This window comes from Phodopus roborovskii, unplaced genomic scaffold (assembly GCF_943737965.1).
Source record: "Phodopus roborovskii unplaced genomic scaffold, PHOROB, whole genome shotgun sequence".
Classification (NCBI taxonomy): Eukaryota; Metazoa; Chordata; class Mammalia; order Rodentia; family Cricetidae; genus Phodopus; species Phodopus roborovskii.
This window is the reverse complement of record NW_026126645.1, coordinates 10,236,513-10,263,567: the sequence shown is the minus strand read 5'-3', so window position 1 is coordinate 10,263,567 and position 27,055 is coordinate 10,236,513. Positions and strand designations below refer to the sequence as shown.

General features: G+C 52.2%; 1 protein-coding gene across 1 annotated transcript; it reads left to right on the top strand.

Annotated features, from left to right (window-relative positions):
- Positions 1-27,055, top strand: Plod1 (procollagen-lysine,2-oxoglutarate 5-dioxygenase 1). The gene is made up of 19 exons (XM_051173704.1): positions 1-168; positions 4,953-5,044; positions 6,011-6,144; positions 6,536-6,699; positions 8,193-8,305; positions 9,061-9,124; positions 10,575-10,672; positions 11,613-11,714; positions 11,994-12,125; positions 15,180-15,301; positions 16,768-16,872; positions 17,133-17,258; positions 17,921-18,062; positions 19,275-19,388; positions 19,910-19,975; positions 20,587-20,691; positions 21,713-21,859; positions 23,512-23,637; positions 26,232-27,055. The coding sequence occupies exons 1-19, from the start codon at positions 93-95 to the stop codon at positions 26,385-26,387; spliced, it is 2,184 nt and encodes a 727-aa protein (XP_051029661.1). The 5' UTR covers positions 1-92; the 3' UTR covers positions 26,388-27,055.

Genomic DNA, 27,055 nt, shown 5'->3' with positions numbered 1-27,055 from the left:
GGCCCAGTGCGTGGCAGCGCCCGCCGGCCGGGTCGTGAAGTTTCCAGTTCATCTAGAGTCTAAGTGCCGGCGGACCGCATCCAGACCCGGCTATGCGGCCTCTGCTTCTTCTGGCCCCGCTGGCCTGGCTCCTTCTGGCCCAGGCGAAGGACGACGCCAAGCTCGAGGGTGAGAAACGGTACCCGGCCGCCCAGCCGAGGACCGGAGTGTCCAGGCGACCTGGGCTGGGAGGGCGGGGGAGCTGGGTTGCGGTCATCCGTCCACTTGCCCGCGGGTGACTCCGACAGATCACTTCCTCTCCTGGGGCCACGATTCCCACGTTTGTGCAGCGGGCAGGAGAGGAGACAGCCGAAGCACATCCTCACCCCCCTCCTTTCACCCTCCCTCCCCCCCCCCCAGCGCGCGCAGAGGAACCCATGATAATTCCCATAATAAGTAGCAAAGGCTCCTGTTGATCGCACACGACCACTGCAGCTCTGCCTTACCATTAAACACGTTTGCTGCTCTGGGACTGTTTCCTTACATCATCCCCGTTTTCCAGCTTCACAAACTGAGGCTCCAGGGTTGATTGTTTTTTCCCAAGGGCACACAGCTCTGTGGGCTCTGGAAAGGGCTTCCTCCCACCTCTCTGGGTGTGTCTGGTTCCAGAGCCCAGCTCTGAGCTCTGATTGTCTTTAAGGTGAGGGAGGGGCTTTGGAGTGAAGGAGGTAAGCGTGGCAGGCAGCTGAGAGTGGTTGAACCCAGGTCGGGCAGCCCGATTCCTGGCCAAGTGCACATTCTGCTTCTGGGTTCCTAACTTGTGTCCCACCATCCAGAGTGGGTGCTCCTGTCTTCCCAGCCCTTGCTGGCTGGCTGTACCACTGCAGCACGGTTCTGAGTCCCCTAGCCGCCGCCGCCCAGGAGGTCAGACTGTGGACCACCCAGACAAACAAAGCCAAACTGACTGTATTCTCCAGGGCATCCTGTTCCCCTCCGCCCATCCTGAGGGAGGATCTGGGAGCTGACCTGGACATGGTGGGTGATAGATAGTTAAAGGAATCTGGGTGGATTGGAGAAGCTGCCCGGTTGGTAAGAGCAATTGCCTAACATGCACACAGCCGGTGATTTGGTCCCCAGCACTGCAGAGACTGAGCATGGTCGTGCATGCCTATAACCCCAGTCCTCAGGGAGACTGAGGCAGAATTGTCAGAAACCCTGATTGAGGGAGAGGGGGAGAGGGGGAGAGAGAGAGGGGTTTTGAGACCCATGTGCTGGGAACCACGGATTTTTTGCATGCCTGCAGATTCTGTGCTAAATTACACACAGGGTCACACGCCTCCCACACTGTAACGGTGCTCAGCCATTGAGAATATTGGTGTTCTCGACATCAACGCAGGGTGGGAATACCTCATTTCTAGAGATCATGAGAGTTGCCTCCTATGAGGCCAGTCCCTGGGTCCCCTTAAGGTCAAGGCACTGGGCATTTTCTCTCTGAGCTCAGAGCAGCTAGTTTTTCTGGAGGGTCTAACCCAGCAGGGCAGAAAGACAGATAAGAGAATATTCGATAAGGAAGTCCAACCACAGGGTTCATCTGGTAACCTGTGCAAAGGGCCTGGGTCCACTCACTGGCAGGAGCCTGGAGCCTGTAGTCCACCACCACCCTCCGTCCCATCCAACTCACTTTCTCCTGTTGCTGCTCCAGATCACCCCTGTTAGAACCCCAGCTGTGCTCTAGGAAGTCAGAGATGGACCCTGCTGGTGACAGGGCTCCAGGTGCCCTGACCCAGAAATGCCAGGGGGAGGGCTCTGCCTGAGGGTCACAGCTGCCTCTCTCGGGAGGGTACTCCTCTGTGACAAGAATCGAGGCATCACCTGACAGGAGCTCATTGAGTCCTCACAATAGTCTCTGAAAGAGGACTTCCTTTAGCCGTGATTCCTACGCCGCAGACGAAGAAACCGAGGCACTTGCTGAGCCGTCTGTCCCCACCACCCTGCTCGCCATCTCTCTTCTCTCATCTCTGAAGACCTGGGTCACAGTTTGTCCATCCGGGAAATGATTGCTGGACTTTGGGCAGCAGGTGGACAGGGCTAAGCTTACAGGGTGCCAGGCCCTCCTGGCCCTGGTGGCTGTTGAGCATACAAAGCAGATGGCAGAGAAGTGGGGGTGGGTACCCCTGTGCAACCTACGCCTCCTGTTGACACCGTGTGGGTGGCCCAGAGCTCTGATGGGCCTGATTGATAGAGGATACCTGCCCTGGAGAAGCCCCAGTGATTCTGGACTCTCTTTTTAGTCTGATGTCTTACCATGCTGGGTGCTGTGGTAGGTTAAGGGTGTGGACGAGGCTGGGTGTGGTTCTGCACACCTTCAATCCCAGCACTTGGGGGTTAGAGGCAGGGTGCCTGTTGAGTTCCAGGCCAGCCTGGTCTACATAGTGAATTCCCGGATAGCCAAGGCTATGCAGAGAGACCCTGTCTTGAAACAACTGCAAAAGGGATGTGGTTGTGATCTGTGTGTGGAGGTGCAGTCCTGTAATCACAGCCCCTTGGGAGGCTAAGGCTGGAGGATGTGAGTTTGAGGCCAGGACTCTGTGTTCAAAGCAAAAAAAAAAAAAAAAAAAAAAAAAAAAAACCCAAAACAACAACAAAAACCATCTAGGCATGATGGAAAATCCTTTCAATCCTGGAACTTTGGAGACAGAGGCAGGTGGATCTCTATGAGTTCAAGGCCAACCTGGTCTATACAGTAAGTTTCAGACCATCCAGGGTTATATAGGGAGACCCTGTCTCAAACTAACCAACCAACCAACCAACACACAAACCCAAAAAATGCTAGCCAGTTCATTTCCTTCACTTCCAGGTCTGTGATCTTAGGCATATCCTTAGCTTCTCTGAGCCTTAGTTTACCCTTCTGTAGAAGGAAGATAAGAGTATCACTGGCCTTATAGGGTGCATTTGTGTCTTTGTTTTTGAGATAAGGTCTCATTTAGTCCATGCTAGCTTTGAACTGGGATACAGTGACAGGTGACTCTGAACTCTGGCTCCTTCTGCCTCCATCCCCTTCATGCTGGAATTACAGGCATGTGCTACCGAGCCTAGTTCCTCATGGGGTGATGAATGCAGTGTATGGACTGCATTGAGACCAGAGTTGGAGGAGGCAGCCCTTACCCTCATGTGAACAGCAGCTTTCCTGTCTGGACCCCCAAGTGGGTCAAGTGAGAAGGTTACTTCTCCACAGCTGTTGATGGCATCATCTGCTTCTGCCCAGGCTCACCCTACTGGGTCCTTCCAGTCCCTACTTGGTTCCCCTGGCATTGATCCCTTGCTGCTGGAACAGCCCCTGCCTGTGCAGCCTCAGCCAGCTTGGGAGAGTTGGTCCCTTTTGTTCTCTTGGCTTTAACTCCTGATGCCCAGTGACAGGGGAAAGGGAAGGCCTTGCCTGCTGCTGACCTGCCTGGGTTTGGGGGGTTTGTTGTTGTTGTTGTTGTTTCTGGGGGAGAGTGTTCTGTTCGCTTAGGTAAATGGGAGTCCTGGATACAGAGGAGCCATACCAGCCACTGAATAGTGGGCCTGTCCCCCAACCTCCAAGGGCAGACGTCTGAGTGGGATTCACAGGGGTTGATAGTGGGAAACGGAAGGGTGCAGTGATTACTGGCCCTGGGATTCTGGCAAGAAGCCAGCAGTAAGGCTCAGGCTCAAGAAGAGCATACACACTCCAAAGAATGAGCCCACCTCTGGCTGCACAGAGCAAGGCAAGGCATTCCCCTGGCTAGTCAGCCCCACTGACTTCTCCCAGTGTGTGCCAAGTGTCCAGCAGCCCCGAGGCAGGCACTTTATTGTCCCTACTGCATAAGGAGAAAACTGAGTCTCAAAGAGGCCAGGCAGGGACTTTCCCTGGGTCACAGAGTCTGCAAGAGGCAGTGCTGGGATCCATCCAGGCAGGCCAGTTTCCATCCCCACTTTTCAGGCATCACAGCCTCCCAGTGGGGTCTAGGGGGCCCTCTGGGGGCTCCCAACCCACAGACGACGTCTTGGGAGCTGCTTCTAGCACTTTCTGTTGCAGAAGCGAAGTCACACTGCAGATCGGGGAGAGGTCCCTTGTTGAGAATGTATTAACAAAGCCAGGCTTGTTGAGTGTGGTAGTGCATGCCTGCATTTGGAAGTGGGGCCAGGAAGATCAATAGAGAAGGTCAAGGGCAGCTTTGTTACCCATTGAGCCGGATATGGGGCTGGGTTACATGAGACCCCTTTTCGAAATGAGAAGGAGGGAGATGGAGGAAAGATAGTACCAGCTGCTCTGGCCACAGACGTGGATGGGTAAGAGGATTTCAAATGGGTTTCCACCCCAGGCAGCCTGAACTGGAAACATGGCATTGGGAGAGTCAGCCACACAGGCTTGGGGAAGACCAGAGTGGATGAGTGTGTCCACCCTCAGTGTGTGCATAGAGAGCAAGTGACCTCGTGAACTCTGCACTCGCCAACCCGCTCTAATGCCCAGCACTGGCCAGAGAGACCCTCCCGTGGTCAGCACTCAGGGCATCTTCCCTTCATCCCCCGTGATGCCTGCAGCCTCTAACGCCAGAGACTTGGTTTCTTTCTTTTCTTTTTTCTTTTTTTTAATACTTTATTTAATTTTATGTGCATTGGTGTTTTGCCTGCAGATATGTAAGGGTGTCCGATTCCCTGGAACTGGAGTTCTGAGCTGCCACGAGGGTGCTGAGAATTGAACCCAGGTCCTCTGGAAGAACAGCCATCTCTCCAGCCCCTAGAGAATTGGTTTCATAAGGCAGGGTGCAGACGCCCTCCCCTGGGTGTTTCCTGACATGTTTGTTAGTTTCCACATACAAGGAGCCCAGAGACAAGGCTTATGTCCCAGCTCTGTCCTTAACCGGCCCTTGGCACAGCCCGAGCCCTTGAATGTAGTGGTGTGAAGAAGGCCACTGTTCAAGACTCACCATGTCCTTCTCTGCCCACAGACAACCTTTTGGTCCTCACTGTGGCCACCAAAGAGACTGAGGGCTTCCGCCGCTTCAAGCGTTCAGCACAGTTCTTCAACTACAAAATTCAGGTGAGGGAGAGACAGTGTGCACTGTGTCACAGTAGGGGGACCCAGGGGCTAGGACTTCTCCTTCCCGCAGTTAGGGCTCTTGGAGCAGACTCAGGTGCCAAGAGGAGCATGGGTTAGGGTGAAGGGCAGAGTGTGAGCAGATCCTTGGAGCTGAGGGGAGAATGACACGGAGTGGTACCTGGATGGCAGCATGCAGAGGCCTCTCGGCAGGCTAGTGTGGATGGCAGGACCTGGGCACCACCGTTCCCACAATCCCCGGGGACATCTTGGAATGGATGTGATCTGAAGTCCTCTGCCGTGTGTACACCGTCACAAAGGAACGTGCTTGTCTGCCAGGCGTGGGTTTCATGTCCTCTGTAGGCAGTTCATGGGGCCCAGCCCTGCAGGAGTCAGCCCTCCCCTCAGTGGACCATTCTGAGTACTTCTCTGTGAGGCATAGTGTTGGGCCCTGGGGACAGAGACATATGCAACGCAGGCCTCATCATGGCTACACAGAGCTAGGTATGAGGCCAGAAGAAAGTGTAGCAGCTGCTGTGGATCCCGATGAAGCAAGGAGTTGCTTCAGGCGTAGCTGAATCCAGGGTCCCAAGCAGCAAAGAGCTTTATTTTTCTGTCTCTAGGGACAGATTTTTTTTTTTTTTTCTCCATTGTGGTAAGGTGACTCTGACTCCAGACTTTTGCATCCCAACTTTTCAACCTTAGCCCCACATAACAACCTTGCCTCCATTTTAATACAGCAGCCCCCAGGGAAGACTCTGATAGGTGGTGTTAGATCTTCAAAGCTCTAGCTATGGGAGGTGCAGAGGAGTGGGAGGCAGTGATTGGTTATCCTTGGTCACGTGACCACCACTGGCATCATGGACTGCTATGGTTTCCTTACATTGGGTTGAAAGTGAGCAAAGCTGTCCATTGCCCAAACTCGTGGAAGAATATTTCTCTACCAAAAGCTGGGGCCTCTCTCTGCAGGCACTGGGCTTGGGGGAGGACTGGACCGTGGACAGCGGACCATTGGCAGGTGGAGGACAGAAGGTTCGGCTGCTGAAGAAGGCACTGGAAAAGCATGCGGACAAGGAAGACCTGGTTATTCTCTTCATTGACAGGTGGGTGTGCTGGGAGTTCCTGGAGTGTAGGGTGGTGTTGGGGGCAGGGGCTCCAAAATAAGACCTGGACATCATGTGTAAGGGAGGCTCCCTCTGTCTAAGCTTATCTAAGGTCAGGAGACCCCAGGGCAAGTCTGATGTAGGCCAATACTCTTCTTGGAGAAAGACGGGAGGTGTAAGCTGTGAAAGATGACACATGAGCCATGTTGGAATATGACAAGGGCAGGGTTATGGGGGTATGTCTCTCTCTGCCCAGTGTGGGCATGGAAATGTAGCAGACTGAGGGAGAGAGGTGGTGGCTGGTTTGGATGTGAGGGGCTCCTGATTCCTGTGTCCTTCTGTGGGTGCCCTCTTTGGATCCGCCTTCAACCTCTTCCTGCTTTGGACACAGTTACGACGTGGTGTTTGCCTCGGGGCCTCGGGAACTCTTAAAGAAGTTCCAGCAGGCCAAGAGCCGGGTGGTCTTCTCAGCTGAGGAACTCATCTACCCCGACCGGAGGCTGGAGGCCAAGTATCCGACAGTCTCCGAGGGCAAGCGGTTCCTGGGCTCTGGAGGTGAGAGCTGTGTGCAGGGTGGGACATCCGGTACCTGACGTCGGCGTGAGTCATGGGTTCCAAAAGCACAGTCTCAAAGAGAGCCTGAGGGATGGCTTCCTCGCTTTGTCGAAGGCCAGCCAGCTGTGCTGGAGAAACTGGAGTCATCCACATCGTTTTCGCTCCCCAAAGATCTCTAGAGCCCAGTAGTCCAGCCTGGGCTGCGTGAGACCTTGTGCCCCGCCCGCCCCCCAAAAAAGAAGACAGGGTTGGTGAATTGCTCAGTGGTCATAAGCCTCTTGCCATCGAACCTGACAATCTGTGTTTGATCCCTAGAACCCACACGATGGAAGGAGAGAAGCAACTCCTGCAAGTTGTCCTCTGACCTACACACACACACACACACACACACACACACACACACATTCTTACACTCATACAACTCACACACTCACCCAAGTCATACATACATGCATACATAGTTACACTCATACAACTCTCTCTCTCTCACACACACACACATTCATACAACTCACACACACACACTTATATAACTCTCTATCACACATACACACTCATGCAGCTCACACACACGCTACTCTCACATTCACACAACTCACACATACACTACACATACTCCCACACACACTACACACTCTTAGACTCACACAGCTTACTCACACACACAACACACACACATAAATGTGTAAAAAAGTTAATCAGGGCTGAGGTTGTAGCTCAGTGGGTAGAACATTCCTAGAATGCACAAAGCCCTGGGTTCCACGGCCGGCGCTGCATAGGTGGTATGGAGCCACGCACCTGCAATCCTGGAACTGTAGAGACGGTGGCGGGAGGATCATAGGGTCACCCTTGGTTAATGAGGGCAAAGCAATCCACAGCTACCTGGGACCCTTTCTCAAAAGCAGTTAAAAACTTCTGCGCCTATTCAGACCTGCGCCCACTACCAGCCTGGCCCTCCCGTCTTGTCACCATTCTGTCGCTTCAGCCCTCAGCCCTTTCTAGTCCTTTCAGAGAGTAGGACCCACAGGCGCCACCCACCCACTAGTCTCACAGGCGCAGAGAGCTAGCACAGTTGCCATGGTGGGGAGTGGGGTGGGGGAGGTTAGCCCAGGGGCCAAGTGTCCTGTGCCCTCTCTCCTTGCTTGTGTGGCTCTCCCTTTACCCAGGAGCCCCTCTGGGCTCTCCCTGATTGTCAGGGTTCAGACCCTGGAGTGCTGTGTGACATTTTCCCAGCCTCTCCCCTTCTCTGATCCGAGTTGCTCGGATGACTGGGTCCACGTTTGGCCCTTGTGGACCTACTTTCTAGGGGCCTAGCACTAAGTGGGTGGGGTTCAGTGGGTTCCATTGATCTTGGGAGTGCTCGGCCAGTGGCATTAGCTTGTATCACACCTCCCGTCAGTCAGAGTAAAGCCATGGGAAGTGGCGGGGAATGGAGGAAGCCAGGCCAGGGGCTGGGAGCTAAATGCTGTCTGTGTCCCCATTACCATTCTCAGGCTTCATTGGTTATGCCCCCAACCTCAGCAAACTGGTGGCCGAGTGGGAGGGCCAGGACAGTGACAGTGACCAGCTCTTTTACACCAAGATCTTCTTGGACCCGGAGAAGAGGGTAAGAGGTGGTAGGTGGGTTGGTGAGCGGGGTCTGGGGAATCCTGACCCTGGATCGCACTGGCCATACAAGATAACTAAACGTGTCTTGCTGGAGAGATGCCTTAGCGGTTAAAAGCCCTGGCTGCTGTTTCAGAGGCCCAGGTTTCTGTTCGCAGCACCCACACGATGGCTCAAAATTGTCTGCAATTCTAGTTTCAGGGGATCTGCTGACCTCTTTTGGTTTCTGTGGGTACATGCACACTTATATACCTGCAGGCAAAACACTCACACACACACACACACAAAGAATATACAAACAGAAAAGAAGCTACACCTGATGGTGTGCCTGTAATCCCATCGAGGCTGGAGGATCATGAATTTGAGGCCAGCCTGGGCTACACAGCTCAAAACCAGCCTGCAGTTCTAAGAGCCTGTCTCAGAAACCAAAAGTCAATGTATCAACAGTGAAAACGCCTACTGTTAGCATTTCTCCCAGGAATATTGTGAAGATCGGGTTCATTCACATACATAGGAAACGGGGACTGGAGACTGACACATAGTAACATCACACCTTAGAGTTTGCTGTCATGTGACTGTCCTCCTGTGGCTGAGCCAGCTGCTTCCTTAGCTTCCTGAGATTTCCTGGTTCCTTGAATAGAGCCAGGATGTGGCAGGCTGAGCCAGTGTGGGACAGGCTTTCCATGCTGGGTGTGCTGGGGACCTGGTCTTGGCTGGGGCCTTTCCCTGCTGCAGCCCAGGCCCTCCTTCCTGCAGGAGCAAATCAATATCAGCCTGGACCACCGCTGCCGAATCTTCCAGAACCTGGATGGAGCCTTGGGTAAGCAGCTGCCCTGGGAGGGGGTGGGGCCTGAGAGGGATGGAGGGGTGGGGCCTGAGGGGAGGAGAGGTGGGGCCTGAGAGGGGAGGTGGCTGAGGTGGGAAGTGGATTCCCATCAGGTCATTCATTGGTCATTGCCGGGCTGATGTCAGACTCTCCAGATGTTATGGGGGCAAAGTTGTGTCTCTCAGAAGGTGGGAGAAGGGCAGCTGTTCGGCTTAGGATGAGGCAGGGGTGTCTGTGGCAGGCACCTGGCTCTCGGCCTCACCCTGCCTGCCATGTCAGTGACCCGCCTTCTCCTTGGGCTCAAGGCCGGTGATGACTGCTTGTGACTGACCACACGTCATGCACACCTCCTCAGTGCTGCACCTTGTGTCTGAAGCCCGGATGTTCTAGTCTTTGCGGCCCCTCCCCCACCCCATTTCTGGCTCTAATGAGTCACCACACCGAGGATAGGGGTCACTGTGACCTCTGTCCTCCTTCGGTGCTGCTCTGTCAAGTGCTTGCAGCCACATTTACCTCATGAAGGAGGGAATTTAGGGCTGGCGAGATGGTTGCTGCCAAGCCTGAAGACCTGAGTTAGAGCCCCAGAACTCACGTGGCTGAAAGGGAGACCCGACTTCGGCAAGTTGTTCTCTTACCTCCGCATACACACCCCCAACACTAAGTAAATAAATGCAACTTTTATTTTTATTTTGTGATAGGGTTTCTCTGTGTAACCCTTGTTGTCTTAGAACTCACTCTGTAGGCCAAACAGGCCTTAAACTCAGAGATCTGCCTGCTAGGATTCAAAGGCATGGCCCACCGTGCCTGCCTAAATGTAATTTTTTTAATACCTCTCCCCCAAAGATTTATTATGTATACAGAGATGTATCCCTGCATGCCAGAAGGGGGCACCAGATCTCATTACAGATGGTTGTGAGTCACCGTGTGGGTGCTGGGAACTGAACTCAGGGCCTCTGGAAGTACAGCCAGTGCTCTTAACCTCTGAGCCATCTCTCCAGCCCCCTAAATGTAATTTTTAAAGTGCTTAGGAAATCTTCCAGAAGATGGGAGTTTGGTTCCAGGTACCCACGTCAGGTGGCTCACAACCACCTGTAACTCCAGCCCAGGGGGATCTGGTGCCTCTGGCCTCCTTGGTCACCTGCACTCACGTGCACAGATACATATATACATACACATGGACACACACGGACACACGCACATATGACACACACATACACAACATACACATCACACACACACGAATAAAAATAAATCTTTTTTAAAATAAATCTTTAAAAACAAAAAGAAGGAATTTAAGATGGGGAAACAGGCTTAAAAACAAAAAGAAGGAATTTAAGATGGGGAAACAGGCTTGGAGGTGTGAAGCGACTTTGCAGAGCCCCAGCCTGTGACCTCCAGCCCAGCCCCTCTGCCATTGGACGGGTCTGTGCATTCTGTCCCCCAGATGAAGTTGTACTCAAGTTTGAAATGGGCCACGTGAGAGCACGGAATCTGGCCTACGACACCCTTCCCGTGGTCATGCACGGCAATGGACCCACAAAGGTAGGGAGGGGCCCAACCTTGGGGGAGTGCGGGAGGTAGCCAGAGTCCCAATTCTGCCTCTGTAGTGACTGCACCCTGGGGCTAGTGCCAACTTTGGGGTCCTCCGATACCAGCTAGTCCTGGTGTCCTGTTTCTCCGCTCTGGTGGGCAATGGTGCCCTGCCCATCTCTGTTGGATCACAGGATCCATAAGAGGCCACTGTCCCCATCTAGACTTGGAGGAAGGTTCCAGAATTATCTTATGCTATTGCAATATGGCAGTCATTTGTTCACTGAGTGAACACACATTGGACATTTGCACCAAGGACCAGTCTGTCACAAATAGAGTTGCAATACTCATGGCGTTGTGGCAGGGTCGGGGGCTGATGGTGGCTGGGGACAGCAGACCGAAGTGGTTCTGGAGGACTGGCTTGTGGTTCATAGTATGTTTGTCAGTCACCAGCCTTAGCAGTCTGTGGGCAGGAGAGGAAAGAGACCCTGGGGCCAAATGCAGCTCTGAGGCTGAGGTGTAACTCAGGCAGGGTGTTTGCCTAGCATGCCTGAGGACCTGGGTTTGACCTCCAGGGACCACATAAGGCAGGCATGGTAGTGCACACCTGTGATCTCAGGAGGTAGAGGCAGGAGGATCAGGAATCTCATGTCATTCTTGGCTACATGGTGAGTTCAAGGCCGGCCTGGACTATTTGAAATATCCTGCCCTTCCCCCCAAAAAAAAACAGAAGCAAAAGAAAAATGCAGATCTTGGTTCCACCCAGCTCTGCTGTCTGAGATCGGGAGGCCCAGTCCCTAGGAATCGTGGTTTTTATAAGCCCACAGCTCCCTCTCCAGCAGCCAAGGAGTGTTCCCCCCAAGACCCTGAAAGATGGCAGGCTGGGAGATGGAATTTGCTAGTTTGGGGATGTGGCTGGCTTGGCTTTCTAACTGCATTTGACTCCCCACAGATGCAGCTGAACTACCTGGGCAACTACATTCCTCGCTTCTGGACCTTCGAGACGGGCTGCACCGTGTGCGATGAGGGCCTACGCAGCCTCAAGGGCATTGGGGTGAGGCCAGGCCTGAGCTGAGGGAGACAGTTCTTGAGATGGGGAATGGGGAGGTGATCCCAAATAGAATGGTGTGTCTGTGAGCAGTAAAGAGGTTACTTCTCTGTCTGTGGGGCTACCTAAGTGCCCATTCCAGGAAGCTCCTCCAGACTACACAGGCTCCAGCTTCCTTCCTGATATCTGAGTCCATTTTCTTCTCCCTGGCCCCTTATGCTCCCCTAGCCTCTTCCGGCGGTGACTAGACCCTGCTTGACTCTTCTTCCGCCCTCCCCTCTGCAGGATGAAGCTCTACCCACCGTCCTGGTCGGTGTGTTCATTGAGCAGCCCACGCCGTTCCTGTCCCTGTTTTTCTTGCGACTGCTGCGCTTACGATACCCCAAGAAACAGATGCGTCTCTTCATTCACAACCACGTGAGTAGAAGCTGCCGTGTGGGGCTCGACTCAAGGGCCCAGCCTCCTGAGCTGGCCTAAGAGCTCTGAGGATCCTACTGAATCCGGGCCAAATGGAAGTGGCCAGTGGGCTGTGTCCCCAAATCACTAGCCTGACTGGGTTAGGCGAACTGTACTCGAATGCCAGCAATGCTTCTTGTCTTCTCTGTGTGACCTGGGGCACCAACCTTAAGCTCTCTGTTCCTGTTTTCTCACTTATTAAGTCAAGGTTGGAATTGAGGTCATCACACTAAATTCCTGCAAGGGTGAAACAGGTTGACCTGTGAAGGGCATAGAAGAGTAAGGGGGTGGGAAGTTGCTATCTTGCTTCTGAGGAGGCTGAGGTGTGAGATTTGTAAGTTCGAGGCCAGCCTGGGCTATATAGTGAGCCTGTCCCTCTCCCGTTAAAAAAAAGTTTTGTAAAGTACTAAGGTTGTAGCTCAGTTGTAGTGTACTTGCCTAGTGTGTGCAGGCCCTGGGTCCTACATATTTTAATTCTACATAATTTGTATGTATGTGTGCACATGCACATGAGTGCAGGGACCTGTGGAGGCCAGATGAGGGCACTGGATCCCCTGAAGCTGTAGTCACACGTGGTTGTGAGCTGTCTACATGGGTGCTGGGAACCAAGCTCAGGTCCTCTGGAAGAGCAGCAAGTACTCCCTATTATTTGTTTGTTTGTTTTTGAGACAGAATTTCTCTGAGTAGCCATGGCTGTCCTGAAACTCTGTGTAGACCATGCTGGCCTCAAACTGGCAGATTTGCCTGCCTCTGCCTCCCCAGTGCTGGGATTAAAGGTGTGCACCACCATCCCCAGCTCAGCCAGCACTTTTGATGGCTGAACAGTCAGCCTCTCCAATCCCAAATCCCTAGGTTGTATCTATAACAGTAAGGGGGAAAGGGCTACCCCATTCACAGGCAGCCCACAGTGACACCCTTGTGTCTTAGTTACCTGTCTGTTGCTGTGACAAAACACCATGATCAAGGCAACTTACAAAAGAAATTGTAAATTGGGCTTATGGTTCCAGGAGGTTAGGGTCCACAATAGTGGAACAGAGGCATGGTGGCAGGGACATCTAGAATCAGGAGCAGCAGGGAGGGGGAAGAGGAAAGAGGGAGGGAGGAGAGAGAGAATGGACACTAGGCATGGCAGGAGTCTTTTGAAATCTCAAAACCTGCCAGTGACACGCCTCCTCTAACAAGGCCACACCTCCTAGTCCTTCCCAAACAGTTCCACTAACTAGGGACTGAGTATTCAAGCGTAGGCATGTGTGGGGCCATTCTCGTTCAAGCCACCACGCCTTGACTGTTGTTATTTTTGTGTCCTGTCTCCTTAATGCAGTGGGTTTGGTCTGGTGGAAGTGGAGTTGGTTTCCATTGCTTTAGCACCTTCAGGGAACACGGGTACAAGTCCTGAGCCCTGAGCAGGCTGGTTGTTCAGCAGGCTCCTGGCTAGGCGAAGCCTGGGCCCTTCTGCTTAGCTGTGTCTTTGACCGCCAGATCAGGTCCAGCCTGTGGGGGCCTTTGTCCTCAATGACTCCCTCTCAGCTGCCTTGTCTGTGTCTCCCCTGTATACCTTCCAGCTGCAACAAGATGCTCATCCCAGGGACCCACAGTCTTCCCACATAGCTTGGCTCCCTGCCTGGCTTCCTTCATTCACCTCCGATGTATAGCCTACAGACAGGCAGTGCGACCTGCCCTCACAAGGCTCACAGCTCCCCTGCATGAACTGCCCCCCTTGGTGTAGAAAGAGAACAGTCACAGACATGAGGAGCTACTGTGTGCTGGCTCTGATTCACTGCCTGCTTCCAGTGACCTGAGGGAGGAGACAGCTTTCCCTCAAGTAGAGACAGGTGAAGGGCCCCGTCCAAGGTCACGTGCTATTTGTAGCAGAGCTGATATTGGTCTACCGAGTGGATGTAACCTGTGATCCTCAGGCCGCATGCATCCCAAGGAACCATTACAGCATTTGTAGATGATGATGTGGTGGGTACCACAGGGTTGGGCATCCCTGCTTATGTTTGGAACTGAAAGTCCTATTCTCTCCGTGTCCTGGGGACAGGTGTAGACTGTCTTATATGCATCCAGATCCCCTGGTACATTGATTAACACCACACCCCAAAGGTCATCAGAGCTTCTGGATGTGCAGTCCTTGGGAGGAGGAGCTGTCCTGATGACAATGCTGTGGGGGCGCGGCCTCTGGGGCGGGGCATGGCCAGGGAAGATGAACATGAAAGGGTTACCAGAGAAGGGCGTCTGGCAGATTGAAGGGGATGGTACTGCCTCAGAGCACCCCAAGAGCATGTTCTCAGCACAAAGGAGGGACAAAGGGCAGGGATACAGGATAAAGACAGGAGAGAGAGAGAGCCAGGCATTGGTGGCCCACACCTTAATCCCAGCACTTGGGAGGCAGAGGCAGGCGAATCTCTGTGAGTTCAAGTCTAGCCTGGTCTACAGAGTGAGTTCCAGGACAGGCTCCTAAGCAAAGCAATACAGAGAAACCCTGTTTCGAAAAACCAAAAAGTAAATAAATAAATAAATACAAAAAGACAGGAAAGAGAGAGGTGGGAAAGGAGAAATTAGGAAATTAGCAAGGAAAAAGGGTCTGGGTATTCATCTTGGAGGGGGACAAAGGACTGCCTCTGGATAGAGAGGAGACAGATGTGGCTCATAGGCAAATGGTGGTTTATAACGGTAAAAGGGAAACCCTATTAGGATGAGGTGCTTAATTTTAATTGGACGTGTTAATTAGGTGAACCAAAGGGGGCTTTTGATTGCTGGACTTCAGTACCTCGGTAGCTGGATGTTGGTTAGCCTCAGGAGGAGGAAGTGGCCAAATAAGGGAATCGCTTTAGGCATATAATCTAACGGTTTTTAGCAAGGCAAAGTGAATGGGGGAGAAGGACAAGGCCTGCCAGAGCCATGTTTGATATGCTTGGGCTGGCTAGAGTCCCTTCAGAGACAAAAGTTGGCAGTGATGGGGTGCTGTTTCCTGGGACCTGTACCATCATCTGCACCTTGCTTTCCCGCCCCCAGGAAGAGCACCACAAGCCTGAGGTAGAGAAGTTCCTGGCAGAGCACGGCAGTGAGTACCAGTCCGTGAAGCTAGTGGGCCCTGAGGTGCGCATGGCCAACGCAGACGCCAGGAACATGGGCGTGTGAGTCCAGCACAGGGGGTCTCTTAATGGTTGGTGGGTGGGTGGATGGGTCATGGCATTGGGAGCAGCAGCCTGGAAATTCAGAGTTTTGTGGTCTGTGATTCAGGATTCTCCTCTGAGGAAGTAGTCTCTGTCAGGACTACTTGGGGGGGCTCCCCAACAGTGTCATGTGGCTTTAGGAAGCAAATTAGGGAAAGGGGAAAGATTGGAGAGCCAGAAGTTGATCAAGGCTGACAGAGTCCAACCTCTGATGAAAAATATGGTGACTCCAGCACTCAGGAGGCAGAGGAGGGTGGATCTCTGTGAGTTCAAGGTCAGCCTGGTCCAGGACAGCCAGCGCTGTTACACAGAGAAACCCAGTTTTGAAAAAAAGACCGAAATTTTTTTTTTTTTTTTAGAAATTCCTGTGTCTTAATCTGAGGCTGGCGAATGTCCCATACATGACTGGCTAGTTCTCAGCTCTGCCGGTCAGCTAGGTGGGCTCCATCCTCCCTGCTGAGCTGTCTGCCCTTGTAGCATTGAATGAGTGAGATTGTGCTCCAGAAAGATTTAGTCTGGGACACTGAAATCTGACTTCCTCAAGAGAAAATGTGACTTTCTTCAGATCCCTCTGTCCCACTCTCCTAGCCATTTAAGAACAGAGAACCATTCTTATAGCTTCTGGGCAGGACAAAGCTGGCAGTGGGGAGCTTCAGGTCAGGGACCATCGCTTTCTGAGCCCTGGACTAGTTGAAACAAAAGGGACATTTTCAGGAGGTTGTTTGCATTTTGAGGCAGGGTCTTGAACTCACTGTGTATCCAAAGCTGGCCTTAAACTTAAGATTCTCCTGTCCCAAGTGCTGTGATTACAGGTGTGCACCTCATGCCCAACTGCATGCTTTTAAAAATACCATTATTATTATTATTATTATCATATTATTATTATTTGGGGGAGTTCAGTCAAGGTTTCTCTGTAAAGCCCTGGCTGTTCTGGAACTTACTGTCTAGAGCAGGCTGGCCTTGAACTCATGGAGATCTGCCAGCCTCTGCCCCCCTGCTGGTACTAAAAGCGTGTGCCACCACCACTTGGCTTATTCTTATTATTTTTCTAATGTGGGATTCTAGAAATAAACCCAGGACTTCATGCAAGCCAGGCAAATATTTTGTCACTGATAGATACCCCAGCTTCTGTTGGTGCTAGTTGCTCAGCTGCTCTCAAGACACGAAGTGTTGAGCTGTCCTTCCCCCAGATCAAACCTTTGCCATTGCCAAGTCCTTGATCTGAGAGCTAAGAAGTCTGGGGTCTGGGTGTTAGAAGTGGAGGGGACCTTTGAGGTCCCAGGCTGTACCTGAGTTTGCGTGAGTTCGAAGGCCTTTGTTAAACCATAATGACAGATGTGGTATCTTCTGGGGAAGCACTGGGACTGGCCTGAGATGTTGGGATGACCTCTCCCTTCCTCTCCCCTTCACCCTTTTTCCTCTCACAGAGACCTGTGCCGCCAGGACCAAACATGCACTTACTACTTCAGTATGGATGCTGATGTGGCTCTGACCGAGCCGGACAGCCTACGGCTCCTGATTGAGCAAAACAAGTAAGACCATGGGTGGCCCCCTGAGCAAAGTGGAAGCCCCTTGACTTTCTCCTTTCTTCTTGGGTCTCCCAGCCTGACAACTGCAGGGACGGACAGAATGGCACCTTCCTGGGTCTGTCCCTAGCATAGGAGGGATGAGGTTTCTGATGAGCCAGCTCTGCCCCAGTAACAAGTGTAGAGATCCCAGCATGTGAATCACAGGTTGGTTGGCTCCTCCCCTTCTCCATCCTCAGTATGGTCTGCTCCTATCCTCTACTCAGGAATGTCATCGCGCCACTCATGACCCGCCATGGGAGGCTCTGGTCCAACTTCTGGGGTGCACTGAGTGCAGATGGGTACTATGCCCGCTCTGAGGACTACGTGGACATTGTGCAGGGGCGGCGTGTGTGAGTGCCCATCATCTTCATCTCTTCTCCAGGGTTTGTGGTACCTCTCTCCCTGCATTCCTGTTCCAGTTGCCCTTAAGTCATCACCGAACCTCAAGCAAAGAGGGCTAGAGTCAGACATGCAGAAGAAATCCTAAATGTTGTCTTGGGCTCCCGTGTCCAGGGTGGGAGGAGGAGATTAGCACTGCTGAGTTTAGGATTTAACTGAGTAGTAGAATGTTTGCAAGGCCCTGGGTTTGGTCCTCAGCACTGAAACAAAAGAAAAAAAGACAGATTAGAGCGGGCAAGATGGCTCAGTGAGTAAGGGCATCTGTTGCCAAGCTTGACAACCTGAGTTTGGTCCCTGAGACACACGTGGTGGAAGGAGAGACGCAGCTCCCTATCCTTGATCTCCACACGTCCTGTGATTCACACATAGACACGCACGCATGCACAGACGCACACACATATGCAAAAAAAAAAAAAAAAAAACATTTAAAAAAAAATCCAGATTAACACCCTCCCCCAAACACTGGCCATGACCTCAAGTGCAGTAGACTTGAACTCCTGACCCTTCTGCCTCAGTCTCCCAAGTTCTGGGCCTTTCCTTCCCGGCTTCAGGCTCCCAGGCTGTGAGCCCTCCTGCTAGACCGGGACCATATTATTTCCTCCCTCTCCTGCAGCGGCGTCTGGAACGTGCCTTACATCTCAAACATCTACCTGATTAAGGGCAGTGCCCTGCGGGCCGAGCTGCAACATGTAGACCTGTTCCACTATAGCAAGCTGGATGCTGACATGAGTTTCTGTGCCAGTGTCCGGCAGCAGGTCAGTGGGGCTTTCGGGATGTCCCTGTGCCGGGGTGTGGTCCTCCAGCCGTCATCAGCACGCTGGGCTATCTTGTCACTGTAGGCCCAGGAGCTTCTGGACCTCTGGGCACTGGGTGGGAAGCCAGTCCTCAGGTCTGCAGGGACCAGCTGCTGTATATTTTGTTTGTTTTGTTGATGTTTCAAGATGGAACCTTTAGACATGAACTCCCGATCCTCCTGCCTCACTCTCCCAAATTCTGGGATTACAGGTGTGTGACAACATATCCAGCTTATTTATAATTTTGATACAGCCTAAAGAAAACTAACCCCCCCTGCCTCAATGTAGCCTGAGAAGTATGTACAAGAGACCTTCACATCATCTTCGTGGTTTTTGGTGTGTGTATTGGTTTTGTTTTGTTTTGATTTTTCAAGACAGGGTTTCTCTGCTTAGCCCTGGCTCTCCTGGAACTCATTTTGTAGACCAGGCTGGCCTCAAACTCAGAGATCCGCCTGCCTCTGCCTCCTGAGTGCTGGGATTAAAGGTGTGCACCACCACCATTTGGCTTTGTATACTGTTTTGAAACAGGATCATACTGGCTTTGAACTCATGTTATGTGACGCCTGGTTCCCACTGTATATTTCTTTGTGACTTTTTTCCCCTAGCGTTGGGATCAAACTGAGTGTCTCACTCAGTAATGTGAATTTCTTCCTGTGTGTGTGTATGTGTGTGTGTGAAGGGGTTTGTGTGTGTGTGTGTGTGTGTGTGTGTGTGTGTGCGTGCATGCGCGTGTGCATGCACGTGCGTGTATACCTTACGGTGTGCATGTGGAGATGAGGAAACTTTGTGGAGTCATTTTCTCTCTCCACCTTCACATGGGTCTCAAGGGTTGCACTCAGGCTGTCAGGCTTTTAACCACTGAGCATGGTAGGGTTTTCCCCTAAGACCAGCATATCGGGATCCCATGGGGTGCTCCTGCCCTACAGACTTGAAGCTCTGGGCTGGATCCCCAGTGCTGCACACAGGAAAGGGAGAGTGAGTGCTTCTGTATTCAGTCCTCCAGGAAGCCTTCCCCGATTGCTTCCCCGGGGTGGTGGTGTGCTGGGCGCTGGGGCACACACTGTTCTCATAGGTCTTTAATCTTGTAAGCTTCAGTCTGGTCGTGGAGGTCTGCACCGCCCCTCCCTGGCTTGTGCAGGGTGAGGAGCCTTTCTGTCCATCTGCTCTCTGCAGGGGGTGTTCATGTTCCTGACCAACCGCCATACCTTCGGCCATCTGCTGTCCCTGGATAACTACCAGACCACCCACCTTCATAATGATCTCTGGGAGGTGTTCAGCAACCCTGAGGTGAGACCTGGGCTGGGAGACAGAGAGACTCCAGTTCATTGATCTTGTGGCCAGAGACACCTGGCCTGCAGGACCTGTTCTCCACAGGTCCCCATTGTCCCTGTCCACCTCCAGGATCTACTCTAGTATAGAGAGAGTTTAGACATATCGCCATCTAGTGGAGCAGGGAGCTGTGACTTAACTTGACCCTTTTAAAACTTTGGGCCCCCATTGGTTTCTAAAGCTGGTCTTCCCTGGCTTAGCCAACCCCTGAGAATGCCTTGATGACCAGAGGAAGCAGCAGTTGTGACAGCATGTGACAGTAGACCTAAATGATGGGGTTTGTAGCTGACATTTGTACACGCTTATGCGCAGGCACATGTGATGGCCTGACTACCTCTCTTGAGTTCATACCTACTCATGGTTTGAGGGGTCTGAAGGCTGGAGACTCCCTGGGAACATTCCATGCTAGTAAGCATAAAGTAACCACAGTTGACTAAAGCCAGGCCCGGGATCCCCATTCCACATTGCATTCTCTACAGGATTGGAAAGAGAAGTACATCCATGAGAATTACACCAAGGCTCTGGAGGGGAAGCTGGTGGAGATGGTAAGGGATTCATGTCCCACACTTGCTACTGGGGGAGCACGTGGGGGTGGAGCTTGAATGTAGGGGGAGAGGGGAGAGGGGCACCATTCAGTCTGTCTGCTCTGGCAGTGCTTGGGGTGGGTGGGCCTCTTCCCCCAGCAACACTTTCCAGCTGGGGCCTGTAGACGCTTTGACAAGAAGGACGGAATTGCTGGGCATGGTGGTATATATAGGCCCGTGATATCAGAATTCAGGAGATGGAGGCAGAAGGATCATGAGTTCAAGAGGAGGAGGAGGGGCCATCCCCAAATGCTGCCTCTGTGCCAAGGATGAGGGATGGGGGCTCTGTCCTTTCACCCCGGTCTGTAGTCTCTGTCCTAGGCGTACACTCTCCCATGGCTGATGGTGGCATGGCTGGAAAGTCCATCTGATGTCAACCCTCTTCAGCCCCCTCACTCAGTCTAACCAGCATCCACCGAGCCCTCACCCACTGGGGGACACTCAGAGAGTTCCCTGAGTCAGGGGGTGGGCTGGGGGAGACTCACCAGGTGCTCCACAGGTTCTCCCACAGTTTGAGGAGGCCATGGTGTTGTCACTCTGCACTCCTGTGACGGGGTCTTCCCTCTTCCCAGCCCTGTCCGGATGTGTACTGGTTCCCCGTCTTCACAGAGGCGGCCTGCGATGAGCTGGTGGAGGAGATGGAGCACTATGGCCAGTGGTCTCTGGGCGATAATAAGGTAGTGTCATGGATGCCTGGGAGGCTGCCTTCACCCAGGATGCCCTTGTTTAGAAACCAGGAGTGTTGGTCCCCAAGCAGACCATGCCAGTTATGTGACTTTGAGCTGCCTTAAAGTGGGGTTCAAAGTTTTCATTTCCTGGCTTGTTATTTGAAGGCTTCAGCTTCCTGCCCCAGGCAAGAATGTGATATGGAGAGAAATGAGCCAATGTGGGACAAAGGGCATTGGGTACCAGGTCCAAGTTCATTAGACAAATGATGCAATGGCATGGTGAACATTTGCTCTTAGAAGCAGGAGTTCCTTGCCTACACATGACTTGAGAACCTACAGCATTGCCTTTAAAGAGTTCCTAGATTTGTGCGCCTCCAATTGGCTGGTCTCTGACCCTACTGTGCTTCTGGTTACCCACCTAACCTAGGTATTTTGGTGTCTGGACAGACAGGGACAGCTCGTGGACACCAGAGCCTCAGTGAATGGTGCCCCCCCCATGTCTATGCTGTTTCTAAGAGTCTTAAAACGCCGTGTAGCTCAGTGCCAGAACACCTGCTTGGTGTTGGAAGATTCTGGGTTTACTTCTCAGCACCAAGACAAAACCCCAAAGCACCCGCTCATTGTCTCCTGGTTTCTGAGAGTCAGGACCCAGGCGTGCCTCATCTGGGTCCTCTAGAGGTCTAGAGGTCTGCTGGAATGGTTTTTCATCTATGGATTGGGGTCTGATTATCAGCTCCTGATGTTGTTGGGACAGCTGGGTTCCCATGCCAGCAGGTGCCGTGACCTGTCTGCCCAAGACTCTCCCTTAAAAGGCTCACAGGACAGACCTGACCACCCAGGATGATCTCTCGGCTGATTAACCCAAAATCAATGGATTAGGACTTTAATGACATCCGCAACCCCTCTCCTCTTTGTCATATAATGTCCCACCCTGTACCAAGCTCAAGGGGAAGGAATGAGTCAGAGCCTGGGAATCTGGGCATGGGAGTCTGGTTGCCATCTTGGATTCACTCTTCGTGGTCGCTTCCAGGACAACCGTATCCAGGGTGGCTATGAAAACGTCCCCACTATTGACATCCACATGAACCAGATCACCTTCGAGCGGGAGTGGCACAAGTTCCTGGTGGAGTACATCGCCCCCATGACGGAGAAACTCTACCCTGGCTACTACACCAGGGTGGGTCTGCCTGGAGGCAGCAGGATGGGGGATGGAGGGCACAGTCCCAGCTTTAGGGAGGGTAAAGATGTTTTGATCCTCAAGGAAGAGAAATAGTTCCACACCGCTAGGTGAGGTCTGGAGGGGGACATGTGTGTCTGTGTGTGTATGTGTGCGTGGACACAGCCTCTGGGTGGGGACATGAGCGGCTCCTGTGGGTCCAGCATGCTGCCCTATGCTCTCACTGTGCCCCTTGTGGGATCTTTCCTGTGCTGTTTATTTATTGGTACTAGGGACCAGACACAGGACCTTGCATGTCTACACAGTCATTTTACCACTGAGTTACATCCCTAGCTCTCTCTTCGTTGCTGTTTTTTTAGTCAGAAGTATGTCTTTGAGATAGGGAGCGGGCTGGCCTGGAAACTGGAGATGATCCTTCTTGCTTGGCCTCCCAAGAGCCGGGATCATACATGTGAACTACCAGGCCTACGTCCTGGCTCTCCTTTTTCCTTTGTATTGAGACAAGATGCTGAGAGAGACAGACAGCTTGCCCGAGCTGACCTTGAACTCCCTTTGTAGTCCAGCAGACAGGCCTAGGACTTTGGACCCTCCCGCCTCAGCTTCCCAAGTAACTAGTTCAGTATTCTATACCTTTGTTGGTAAATTTTTTCTTTTTGAAATTTATTTTTGAGTATACATAGCTGTGTGTATATTTGCATACTGGTACTTGAGGGGACCATGAGAGGTTTTGGACCCTCTGGGGCTGGAGTTACAGATAGCTGGGAGCCACTAGGTGGGCCCTGGGGACCAAATCTCAGTTCTCTGCAAAAGCATGAATACTCTAGCCCTGCTCTCTATATATTTAAACCTTGGCTTCATTCTTCCACTAGTCAGCGGGCTGCAAGCCCATGCCATCCCCTGCTGTCTGTCTAGTAGCATCACTTTCAAGCCTGTGTTACTGCATTCCAAGCAAGCACTGCACCAACTGAACCACTACCTCAAACCTCCCCCCCCCCTTTTTTTTTTTTTTTTTGGCCTTTCCAGGCAAGGTCTTTCTGTATAGCCTAGGTTTCACTAGAACTTGCTATGTAGACCCAGGCTGGCCTTGAACTTGAAGCAATTCTCCTGCCTCACAGGCATGCCTGCAGTTTTTTCTTTCTTATTTTCTCTTTTAACTTGACGTGTATGAGTGTTTTGCCGGCGTGTGTCTGTTCGCTGCAGTGTACAGTGCCTGTGGAGGACTGAGGAGGTTGTCAGGTTCCCTGGGACTGGACTGGAGTTACTGATGGTTGTGAGTCGGCATGTGGGTGCCGGGACTCTAACCTGGGTCCTCTGGAAGAGCACACCTCCCCCAGTGTAGCTGGGCTCATTCTCAGGGGAGCTTCGGTCTGTCGTGGCCAGAAAGGTAAAAACGCAGCTGGATTCCTTCCTGTTCCCACCTGCCTTCCTCTCCTTCCTCTCTTCCCATCCCCTACCCCTGTCTCCTGACATTCTTCCCGAGACTCTTGTGTGCCAACTGCTGCCCCAGGCACCGGTATTAAGTAGCCCCACGCTCTGAGAGCGAACAGCATAGCCGGTTAGATGGACACGCACTGTACACTCTGCCTCCCCTGGCCCTCCCTCCGCAGCCTGTCTTGACTGACGTAGGCTTTCCTGCCCCTGCCCTGTCACAGGCCCAGTTTGATCTAGCCTTCGTCGTCCGCTATAAGCCTGATGAGCAGCCTTCATTGATGCCTCACCACGATGCTTCTACCTTCACTGTCAACATAGCCCTTAACAGGGTTGGGCAAGATTATGAGGTGAGCCAGAGTCTTGGGGCTCAGAGGTGGGTGGAAGGAGGAGCCAGGCTGTGCTGAGCAAAGGGGCTGGGGCTCAGAGGAAAATGGGGCCAGGTTATGTGTGTGTGTGTGGGGGGGCTTCCTGGAAGAATGGGATCAAGGCACAGCTTGGCAGGAGTAAATGTCTTCACAGGCGCCAAAGCACGAGCTGCAGAGGGTCTGGGCGGTGTTTCTGCACCCTGCCTTCTTCCCCAGGAGCCTGTGTCCTGTAACAGGTCTCTTGGCTTCTGTTTCCGTCTTCTTATGAGTTATGAGAATAAGTGAGGGGACCCAGGTCTCACAAGAAACCAATAAACACTCAACGAGTGACAGCCAACAGTGAAGGAGCCTGGATTCTCCTCATGAGAAGGCAGAGGGCTTCTTTGGGAGAATGAGAACTGTCAGCCTCCGTGTAGGGCACGAACCTGTGGCTGGAAGAAAGAGCTATGGAAACCACGAAGGCATTGAGATCAAGAAAAGCCCTTCTGAGGGCCTCAGCTAGGCGTCTGCATAGGGCCAATTAGTGAGCTAGCCTGGGCTTCCATTCATTCCTTATGCAATTAAAACAATGTCTTGAGAAAGGTTTTACTGTGTAGACCGGGCTGGACTCAAACTCACAGAGATCCGCCTGACTCTGCCTCCCCAGTGCTTGGATTAAAGGTGGGGGCCATCGAGTCCCGCTACAACTATTTTCTTTAGTTATTTTGAACTTGGCTCTGGACTAGGCACTGTGAAGGACACCTGTAAAAACAACTGTGTTGGGACTGGACTCTGTAGGTAGAGCGATTGCCTATTGTGTACAGATCTCTGTGTTCACCCCCTGAACCGCATAAAACTGGTCATGGTTGCCCACCCCTGCCATCTCTGCACTTAGGAGATGGGGACAGGAAGATCAGAATTCAAGGCTGCCCTCAGCTACATAATGTTACAAGCACTTTCCTGAAATAACACACAGAGACACTGTATTAATTATGAAACTCAACAGTTACTATCGTTTCTTATTGGCTAGCTCTGTCTAAATTACTAACCCATGATTCCATGATTACAAATATAAATATAAATAAAAATAAATAAATAAATAAATATATATATATTTCTTCATGGTCTGCCCTCCTGAGATCACATCCAGACCCTGTCCTGTGTGTTTCCCAGAATCCTCTACCTCTCCTAGTCCCATTTTTCTTGCTTTCCTGTTGGCTAACAGTGCTTTATTCATTAACCAATAAGAGAAACATACTTACAGAATGACATCTCCCATCAACATAGCAAGTTTGAGGCCAGCCTGGGCTACATGAGACTCTATCTTCAAAAAAAAAAAAAAAAAAAAAAAACAAAAAAACAAAACAGCTATTGTTACAGGGACCAGAGGTGACCAGTCAGACACAGTTTATAGCTAATTATGAGTTTATTCCAGCTGGGTGGGACGACACAAGTATTCAGGGACCTGGGTGCTAGCCCCTAGTGTCTAGAACATGGTTTTGTTTTGGTCTGGTTATTTTCCTGAGACAGGGTTTCTCTGTGTAACCCTGGCTGTCCTGGAATTAGCTCTGTAGACAGGCTGGCCTCGAACTCACAGAGACCCACCTGTCTCTGCCTTCCAACAGGCCACGTCTGAGAACTTGGGTCTTTTTAAAAGGCAGAAGCCACATCTCACCGTGTCCTGTGGCAGCTTCAGGGAGCTTCACAGACATAAGCACATTGAGAGGGGGGGTCTATATAGCCTGGTCTATATAGTGAGCTCCAGGATAGCCAGGGCTATGTGGAGAGACCCTGTCTTTTACAAAGCCAGACAAACTAAGTTAACAGAGAAGCTATATCGCTCTGAGCCATGAGTTCTCAACCTGGAGCGGTTTTGTCCCCTGGGGAACATTAGCGATTGATGCCTGACATTTTGAAGTGTCAGGTTCTGAAGTTGTTACTGACATCTAGTATGACTAGAGGCCAGGATTACCCAGGACAGACCCTGGAACAAGGTATCTGCACTTCTAGGAGTGAGAAATGTGGACATGAGCTAAAGCAGCCCAGAGGCTCATGCTTTCTAGGCCAGTGATCTCCTGCTAAGCCATCCCCACAGGCAGTACCAATTTGTGTGTGTGTGTGTGTGTGTGTGTGTGTGTGTGTGTGTGTGTGTGTGGTGTTTGTTTTTCAGACAAGGGTCTCATGTATCCCTGGTTGGCCTCGAACTTGCTATGAAGCTGCGGCTGGCACTGAACTCCTGTCCTGGTTCTTCCACCTCTACCTTTGGAGTGCTGTGATTACCGGCCCTACCACACCTGGCTAAACTAAACTCTCTGTGTATGCTCTCGTTTATTTCTGTTAGCTCTCCATAGCAGCAGAGCTTGAGGCCTAGGGGAACCATATTCTTGGTAAAGGGTGAAGGATGGGAGTGACCTTTGCCCTGGGCGGCCTGACTCCGGGATCAGCTCTGTGTCTCCTAGCGCCTTTCTCAGGCAGCTGGTGACTGTCACTCCACAAGGCATCCCCAGACCCTCAGTGCCGACAGGATCCTTGGCTGTGATAGAACAGAGGACTGGGAGCTATGGGGAAAGAACTCACTGATGCATCCTCTCTTCCAGGGAGGAGGCTGCAGATTTCTACGCTACAACTGCTCCGTGAGAGCCCCAAGGAAGGGCTGGGCTCTCATGCATCCTGGGCGGCTCACACACTACCACGAAGGGCTTCCCACTACCAAGGGCACCCGCTATATTGCTGTGTCCTTCGTCGATCCCTAACTGGCCAGTGCCTGCCTCTGGTAGACCTTTCTCTTCATTGACAACCACTGCCCAGCAGCCCCCAGGACCTCCGGGTCCCAAGGATCCCAGTCCAGCCTCCGACTCCTGAATTCCTGTTGCTCTTGAAGCTGCCAGTCAGAAAGATGGAGCACAGACCACAGATGAGATGCCCCTTCAAGACTGGGGCTGTGCCCATGGTGCTCCCACCAGTCCCGGGAGACGGTGGTAATGTTCATCTTCCTGAAGTTCCCAGCCTTCCTCCTTCTTCTTTCTCTGGGGGTCAGACTTCTACTGGAGCTGCCTGGGAGACTACAGAGTAAGAAGCTATGCCCAGAATACCTCTGGAAGATCCAGCCCCTAGGATCCTGTTTCAGGTTTCAGTGCCACCGAGATCTGGGCATACCTACCCCCAACTCCACCCCTGGTCCTAGGACTGTGAAAGCCCTCCCTTCCAGGATTGTGTCACCAGAGCCAGCAGTTGTCTCTGTCGAGACTGTGACTCAGAAATCCTCCCAGAGAGGCAGGAAAGGCATCTGTGCCACAGCTTGGTTCTCTACCCTGTTAGGGGGAGGGGCGTGATATGTCCACACTGTACTGGGTCACCCTGTCCTGATGCCTTTGGAGAGAGGGACAGAGATGAGAGTTCTATTAAATGTTGTTCAGACCAC

What these genes read in the sequence shown, in the direction of transcription:
- Plod1 (XM_051173704.1), top strand. Translation starts at nt 93, where the DNA reads ATGCGGCCTCTGCTTCTTCTGGCCCCGCTGGCCTGGCTCCTTCTGGCC. An exon ending in GTGCCAGTGTCCGGCAGCAG is followed by an intron (nt 18,063 to 19,274) that starts GTCAGTGGGGCT and finishes TGCTCTCTGCAG; the next exon opens with GGGGTGTTCATGTTCCTGAC. An exon ending in GGGTTGGGCAAGATTATGAG is followed by an intron (nt 23,638 to 26,231) that starts GTGAGCCAGAGT and finishes CCTCTCTTCCAG; the next exon opens with GGAGGAGGCTGCAGATTTCT.